Source organism: Poecilia formosa, unplaced genomic scaffold (genome assembly GCF_000485575.1).
Source record: "Poecilia formosa unplaced genomic scaffold, Poecilia_formosa-5.1.2 Scaffold368, whole genome shotgun sequence".
Lineage (NCBI taxonomy): Eukaryota > Metazoa > Chordata > Actinopteri > Cyprinodontiformes > Poeciliidae > Poecilia > Poecilia formosa.
Window position 1 is genome coordinate 329,802 of NW_006800307.1, and position 8,391 is coordinate 338,192.

The 8,391-nt window shown below is 47.1% G+C and overlaps 1 protein-coding gene across 1 annotated transcript; it reads right to left on the reverse strand.

The window, feature by feature from the left end:
- Nucleotides 1-2,505: 2,505 nt before the first annotated feature.
- Nucleotides 2,506-4,374, reverse strand: ier5l (immediate early response 5-like). The gene has a single exon (XM_007575084.2). The coding sequence runs from the start codon at nucleotides 3,701-3,703 to the stop codon at nucleotides 2,915-2,917; it is 789 nt and encodes a 262-aa protein (XP_007575146.1). The 5' UTR covers nucleotides 3,704-4,374; the 3' UTR covers nucleotides 2,506-2,914.
- Nucleotides 4,375-8,391: the final 4,017 nt, after the last annotated feature.

Sequence of the window (8,391 nt, forward strand, 5' to 3'; positions counted from 1 at the left end):
GAGCTGTGAAGACAAACGGCTTCAGAATCAAACCCCGATCCGGTTCTACTTTCAACCGGATCCATCTTCATCGTTTAAATCTGGACAAACGTCATCATCATCCTCATCTTCATCCTCCGCCCTGCAGAGCAGCAGAGGAGGAGGAGGAAGAGGAGGAGGGAGGTGGGTCTGCGGTGGCTCCGCTCCGTGACGCTGATATCTTCATTCATTGATTTTAAAGAACTCCACCAAGTGGCACAGAGCAGAGATAACAGCAGGCAGGCAGTCTAGTCAAAGTAAAGCAGGAAGAGCGCTCCAACCCACACTACTTCACTATTCTGTCTATTTAACACCTCTAATCAGTTTAAAATATATATTTTAGGCTTATATAATAAGTTTAATTACATTTATATGATAATATGACCTGAAAAATAGATTTAAAAAATCCTAAAATGTTTAAAAACGTGTCAGATTATATTAATAATCCAAAATGGAGGAGAAATAAATTAATCTCTTCATGTTCAGTTAGCAGCTGTTAGCACAACAGCAGGGCGGGAAGACATCAGCAACGACTCTGTCATCAATCTAAGAAGGGTTCAAAGGTCAAAGGTCATCTCCAAACCATCTGAAGAGAGGAAAACATCTCAGGCGTCTCGGCAGGTTCAGATCAGAGAAATGACCAGAAACCCAACAGCTCTACTGGGCTCTGTTAGCAGGCTGAAGGTCAAAGGTCAGGAGAACCAGCATTGCTGCTTGGAGGGACTGAAGGAGGAACGATCTCTCTAGAAACAAGATGGCTGCCGGACTGACACTAGCAAACACAAGATTCTGGAACCAAGTGAAACATGTAGGAAAAACAGCTCACTCCTGCTGTCAGCATTTTAGCACTTTTGCTAACATTTAGCACACTTAGCTTCCTGTAAATGAATGTGTCCAGGTTAATAATAAAGTGCTAATTTACTGTTTTATAAACTTTCAGTTGAATAAAATTCAGCGTCTGTTTTGAAGTTTCAGTTACTGAACGATAAATAAGTTAGCTGCTTATGTTCATGCTCTTATTTTGAAATGGTTGAAGTTTCATTTTCTCTCCTCATGTTCTGTGTTAGCTTCAGCTAAATGTCACTGGGATAGCGCTTTAGCTGAGCTACATAATGTGTTATAGAACTTTAGCTTTAGCTTCCACTAAATACCTTGATTGAATAGCACTTAAAGTTAGCTTCTTTAGCATTGCTGTGTTTTAAATGGCTTGTTGGTGTAGCACTCTAGCCTTAGCAGAGCTAGTGTTTGTGATTGGAGCTTAAGGTTTGACACAGCTAGCTTTCTAGCTAGCGGTTTCATCACTACAGGATCATAAACTCATTTATAAAACCAAAATATTCCAGAGTTAAATGTGTCCAATCTACAACAGAAAAGATGTTTTAATGGCCTAGTCAAAGTCCAGACCTCAGAAATCCATGCAGAAACTTTCCTCTAAATGTTTAGTTCATCTTAAATCATCTGAGGTTCGTCGATTCTCAGAGGATTTTAACTTGTTTCTCCTGATTCTTATTTTAATCCTGCTGAAACTCAAATACGACAGTTCAGATGAAAGACTTTTATTTTTTATTAAGATTATAAATTTTAACAAATACTTTCTTGAACAGTTTGACCCGGAGATATACAATTTATTAAGCACAAAAATACAAGAATAAGAAAGAAAATATGTGGAGAATGGCTGAGTTCTCTGTTTGGTACACATAGTGCTCATAAAGCTAGCGCAGGATCCTCGGGTTGATGCTGAAACCAGGAGCTTCCCTTTCTAAAACAAAAGGACTAATTCTGATCCGTTCTCACAACGTTCGGACCCACAGAACTGAGCCGGGACTCAACAGAACGGCGGCCATGAAGGAAACAAAGCCACGTTTGAGATCCAGAGTCTGTTTCTCCAACATGCTGCTGAAAACGCTCAGCAAACTTCAGGGTTAAGGCAATGGAGTTCCTCAGGGATGACCCGGTTCTGACCGGTACTGACCGGTACTGACCCGGTTCTGAGGTGAGGCTCAGCTGTATCCTCCACTTCCTGGTTCCGTTGAGACTCGCTGCTCTGAGGTAAAACCTGGACCAGTTCAGGCCTGCGCCACCGCTGCTGATGTCAGGCGAACCAAGATGGCCGACTCGGCCTGAAACCTGCAAACGTGTCACTTCCTGTTGGATCAGCAGACATGTCTACAGCCACACAGCAAAACATCAACAATGATTCAGATTATTGAGCCAGAAAACACACCATGTTATTCCTACATTTAGTTTGTAAATATTTAGTTTGCAACTCTGATATAAATGTAGGAAAAATGATGAAAATAGGACTTTGAACAGCACTAAATATTTAATTTGGGGGTGAATATCTAGTTCAAAAACTAAATATTTATCTTTGTTACTAAAAGTTTTATTTGAAAGTTAAATATTTAGCTTATTAATTTAATATTCTTTTTAAAATTCTGACATTTATAAATGTAGGAATATGGCGGTGAAAACATTTTTCTCTTTTATCGTTAAAATAAACCAAATTATTGCTGTTCATTTTTTACTGTGTAACTATAGAAATGGGACACAGAAGAAGAAGAAGAAGTGTGGAGGACCTCCAGCCTCCCGGATGTGCAAAACGACCCCCCGGGCCCCAGGGGCCCCGGGCCCCCCACCGTGTAAACTCTGGACCCGCCTCTGAAATGTTCCCACACAGAACAGCTGAGCCCGGTCTCCCTTCCGTCGTGCTCGTTCCGTCCCTGCGCCATTTCGTACCCGGGCATGAAACAGCTGATTCTGACTCTGTCGAACCGAACCAGATCAGAACCAACCGAACATCGGAACATTTATGACCATTTAAATTCATGACGAAATAAAAATGTTACAAATCAGCGCATCGGACATGGTACGAAACGGTCCGTCACGAAGAGGCGGCTCAGAACGCCACGATGGCCCGGGTCCAGGCGCCCAGGCTGGCCAGCGCCTGCTTGCTGCAGACCTGCTCCAGGTCGGCCTGGCGGCTCAGCAGCCCCGAGAAGCCGGAGCCGAAGATGGAGATCAGGTTGGAGATGTTGGAGGCGTCCGGGCTGCAGTCCGCGCCGGAGCACTCCTCCCGTTTCAACCGCTTCCGCCCCGCCGTGTAGTCCGACGGCTCCTCCGCGTCCGGCGAGCAGGCAGCGGAGTCCACCTTCCGCTTCCTGGCCGCGGCGCCCGGCGCGCACTGCGGCGCGGCGGCGCAGCAGCAGTCCTGGTGCAGGAAGCCGTTCTCCACAGTGGTCACCACGTGCGTGTCCAGGTCCAGCACGGTGGTTTTGTTGCAGTTCTGGGAGAACTGGTCCTCCATGCAGCAGCTCCGGTAGTACGGCGGCTCCGGCTCCCGGCCGCCCGCCGCCCGGCTCTCCTCCCCGCAGCCCGCGGCGCGCACCGGCTGCTCCGGCTCCGCGTCCTCCGCGCCCTGCGGCTCCAGCGGCTCCAGCGGGTCCAGCTCCTGGATCCCGCTGCAGACCGCCATCACCTCCTCGTACTGCTGCATCCGGTAGATCTCCGCGTACTTCTCCTTGATGTAGAGCTGGCGCGCGTTGCGCAGCACGTAAGAGACCAGCAGGTTCTTGTGCAGCTTGATGCCGCCGCGCTGCGTCCGGGAGCTGTGGATCTTCATCAGGGACATGGAGATCAGGCTCTGCGCGTCCACGGCGCACTCCATGGCGCCCCGGTCCACCTCCATCCGGCTCCGGAACCGCCTGTCACTGCTCGGGCTCGGTCCTGGCTGAACTGCTCCAGTCAGCTGTGAGTGGAAACATCGGAGACGCCGCGGCGCCGCTGAGGAACAGCACTCATTTCCAGCCGCTCAGGAGGCTGACCCTGCGTTTATACCCCGCGCTGAGCCCGCCCCCCGCCGCAACCGGCCAATCAGCGGTCAGCGTTCCGCTGACAGACAGCCGCGCGGTCAAAGCAGCCCTCCCTGCGGACCAATCAGCGGCTGGCGGCTCCTCTGAACTATTCAAATCCAGCAGGCAGCCTGACAGGAACGTCCTGATTTCAGGAAAACTTGTTCTGAGATCCAGAGAGAAAAGTTCACGAAACTCAGCGGCTGGATTCAGAGGATCACTGGAGGAAGACGAGATTATAAAATAATAATACATCAAATTTCTATAGCTCTCATACTAAATAGCTGTGCTTCAAATAAATATGCTAAATAGTCTGTATTTTAACTCATGGTATATTTTTTGTTAATTTTTGGATGAAGTGATTTCCGGTCAACTTGACAGGAAATGTGTGTTTGGTTCAGGAAACGGCAGGAATGTTAGACAGGAAGTGGGTTCTCGTTTCCTGGAAACGTTTCTGCGTTCAGAGGGAAGTGACGTCCTTCATCCTGAATCTAAATCTTAAATTCCGGTTCTGAACCCGGAAGCTGAAGCTCAGGCTGAGCCGGGTGAGTTTGGCCCTCAGGAGCGTTTCTGTTAAACTTCATCCTCTCTGCTGCTGAAGGTCCTGATGGCCGCTAGATGGTGGCTCCCTGCAGGAGGCTTCAGCCAATCAGAGGCTGAGAACATCAAACATATTCCTGATTCCAACAGGAACTCAAACTCATCCTGACCGGAGCCTGAACGCATCAACCTGCGGAGGGTCTGCCTCCTGGTCACCGTCACAGCCGGGACGTCCGGCAGGTGAGGGCGGCGCCGCGGCTGCACCGGCAGCAGGAAGCGTCTGTGGCCCCTGCAGGTGATTCAGGACCAGGAGCCCCTCGGAGTGACTGCAGTAACCTGCGCTGAACCTGTAGAGGCCAGTGCAGCTCCAGTTTTCCTCTTTGTGATTAGAGGCTCTGTTATTTAGAGGGAATAACGGAGCTGCGGCCCGCAGAGGGAGAGAAGAGAAAGAGAGAGAGAGAGAGAGAGAGAGAGAGAGAGAGAGAGAGAGAGAGAGAGAGAGGAGAGAGAGAGAGCAGAGCGGAGGGGAAAACATCTGCTATTAATGTTCTCAGTTCTCTGGATGATGAATGCAGAGCCTGACAGAGGCTCATCTCTCCTTCCAGAGGAGGAGCTGTTAGCTGTTAGCTGTTAGCTGTTTGTCTTCACTGCTGGCTGGGAAGGAAACACTGAACATCTAATCACAGCGAGGTGTCCAAGTGTTGACTTTAATTAGGACAGATTTAGGTCAGGAAGGATCTTAAAGGGTTTCTAACATTCAGAGCAGAGAAACATTCACTGTTTCCGTTCACAGGATTATACATTCAGACGTTGTCTTTCAGGTTATGAATCAAAATATTATGAAGTAAAATCCAAATATTATTAAAAATCTTAAAAGTTTAGGATTAAACTGAACCAACAGGTTCAGAACTGGGACATAAGGTGTGCTGTGGTGGCACAGGGGTTAAGCACAACCCACATATGGAGGCCCTAGTCCTCGACGTGGCTGTTCTCTCATTTCCCACTTTCTTGTCAATTAACTATCAAATAAAGGCCACTAGAGCCAATAAAACCTAAAAAAAAAGAACTGGGACATGAAACCAACCAGAGGTTCATCAGTGTGTTTCTTTAGCCTGCTCTGCTTAGATGAATTGGTTTCTTTCAAACACATTGAACGATTTCCAGCAGGAACAATCTTCAGAGTATCTGAAGTAGATTTTAGTCCAGACTTTGTAATCTGCTCACCGGAGACTGGAAACTGATTTAAATACATTTATGACAGTTTCTTCCTGATGTTGCTAATTTGCATCCTACCTCGATCAATGTTCACAGTTTCAACAAGCCATACTGAGATTTGCAATTTCTGCTTCATCTGGCAGACAGTAAGAGTTTTCCACTTATAGAACAATCTTTCAAGTGGATTTAAACCCGATGTGGAAGTTTAGCTCCGCCCCCACAGAAACATTTCCACCAAAGTGGGCCTAAAGGAATAAAAACTCGTTAAATATTATTATTTTTAACCTTTTGTGTTAAATAAAAGCACTTCGGCTGTAACCGTCCATGTTCCTCTCTGGCTCCCCCTGCAGGCCGCAGCGCGTCACTGCCTCTGCTTACTGCAGTTTCTCTCTGATGGTTTTGTCTTTTTGTCTCGGTCCATTTCACTTTGTCCTGGTAGAATCTGGACCTGAAGCTCAGTTCGGATAAAACTCCAGTTTGTTGTGTAGCAGCAGAACCAAATAAAACCTGTTTTTATTTTTCTGGTTCCTGCTGCGCTGCTCCCTCTCTTCCTCCGCCTCCTCCGGCTCTGTTTTCACTCCATCCTCCCCCCTCGTCTTCCCTCTGGAGAATAGGGGTCATTGCACAAATGATTACTCAGACCCCGGTCTCCATGGCGATGCCGCCGAGTAACGGTGACAGGCCGCCGATCAGCGGCTGGAGGGTAAGCAGCGCGGCTCAGTGCGGCTCCGCGTCGCCTCCATGTTTCTGCGCTGCGGAGGGAGGAGGAAGAGGAGGAGGAAGAAGGGGAGGAAGAGGAGAAGGAGGAGAAGGAGGAGGAAGAAGAGGAGGAGGAGGAGCGGGTTTCTGTCTGTGTCTCTTTCTTTGCCGTCTGTTTGTGAATGAGCTGCTCTGCTGCTGGTTTGATTCACAATCGGCTCCAACGGCCCAAAAGAATCAGAACCGACTTCCTGTTGTTCCCTGAAGACGTTCAGGAACGATTCAGTCAGACAGTTAGCCTCATCCTGATTACCCATAAGGCTCTGTGGCTAACCTCGAGAGTCCATGTTCCTGGTTCTGCTTCTGGATCTCATTGAGCCAAGTGGATCTAGATGTTCTGACTCTATCCTCAGTCACTGCTGAAGCTCCTCTAAATTATTGGATGGATTTCAAACAATCCTCTTTAAGCTGCAGAGGCACCTTTCACATTTCTTCCTTCCACTCAACTTTCTATAACATCCTTGCATTCAGAACTCTGAACAAGCAGCTTCTTCTTCTTCGTAACCTTTTATGGTCGGAGTTCATTAGATGACGAGGTTCCAACATTTAAGTTTTTATTCCCTGAATCATCAAAATTATAAAACTAAACCCTGAAATCCCTGAATGAACCAAAGCTGACCGGCCGGATCCTGGTTCAGATATTCTTTATGCTTCATTTATAAAACTGGATGATTTTTGCTGGTATTCTTTGTGTTTTGGGAACATCACCTTTGGACTCAGAGAAGCGTCGCTTCCAGACTCCACCGTGGTTTTGCTCGTGTTGGACTTTCCGGATCGGGTTTCCGCTCAGACTGCGGGAGCAGGAAAACATTCCCACCGAGTCGGACAGACATGTTGTGTCTCAGCAGCTGCCGGCCCACATGGAGCCGATGATCCCAACGTCTGAGCGTGTGACCTCACCGAGGAAAAACCTGGAGTCATTAGAGACGGAAACGTTTCGCTCTGAGATCCTGAGGCAAAGTTTGATCAGTGATGCTGCGCTGGGCCCACAGTGAAACATGGTGGTGGCAGCATCAGGCTGTGGGGAACATGGATGGAGATAAACCAGAACAAACCAACCTGAACATGCGGACAGATCAGAGCAGACTCACATGCTAGAGTGGCCTAGTCAAAGTCCAGATCTCAAGACAGGACGGCTGATGTTTGCAGTGTTTTATAAAATAGAAAAGCTTCTTAAAGAGACAGACGCCCAAATCTGAAGCATTAAATTATGAAGTGTAATTAGTTTTCAGTCATATTTAATATGCAGCTGAAGGAAACATGGTCACTTTATTATATCAAAATGTCTCCATTAATACATGATTCCCCTTTACACCAGCAGAATGAAGCTAACATGTTAGCTTTGATGCTAACATGTTAGCTTTGATGCTAACATGTTAGCTTTGATGCTAACATGTTAGCTCTGATGCTAACATGTTAGCTTTGATGCTAACATGTTAGCTCTGATGCTAACAGCCTTTCTGAGTCCAGGTGACTCTGAGCAACACCTGCGCTCTCTGCTGCCCCCTGCCTCCAGACTGAAGTACTGCATATATTACAGTTTAAGGTTTTAAAGCTGCTGAATGAAACCAACCAACTAATGTCACTGTGATCCACAACATTCATCTGATTCACATCCAGAGGTCAGAGGTCAGCATTAACAGCCCAGCAGCATCATGGGAAACGTAGTTCCTGTTTGTTAAATCGGTCCAGAAAAGCAGGAATAAAATTCTGATTCTGACGAGAACCAGAGATGAAGAGAGAGCAGAAAGAAACAGAAAGAGAGAGAGAAAGAGAGAGAGAAACATAAAGAGAGAGAGAGAAACAGAGAGAGAGAGAGAGAAAAAGAGAGAGAGAGAGAGAAAGAGAGAGAGAGAGAGAGAGAGAGAGAGAACTTCAACATTTTCCGTTTAGTTTTGTCTCGCTGTGTTTGTCTGTGTGCGGTTCTGTCAGCTTTGTCCCTCAAAGAGCTCTTTTTCTTTCTCTCCAAAGCCTTTTTCTTTTTTTTCTCCAGGAGAGAAAGAGGAGGAGG

Coding starts and splice junctions, on each gene's coding strand:
- ier5l (XM_007575084.2), bottom strand. CDS start 3,703: ATGGAGGTGGACCGGGGCGCCATGGAGTGCGCCGTGGACGCGCAGAGC.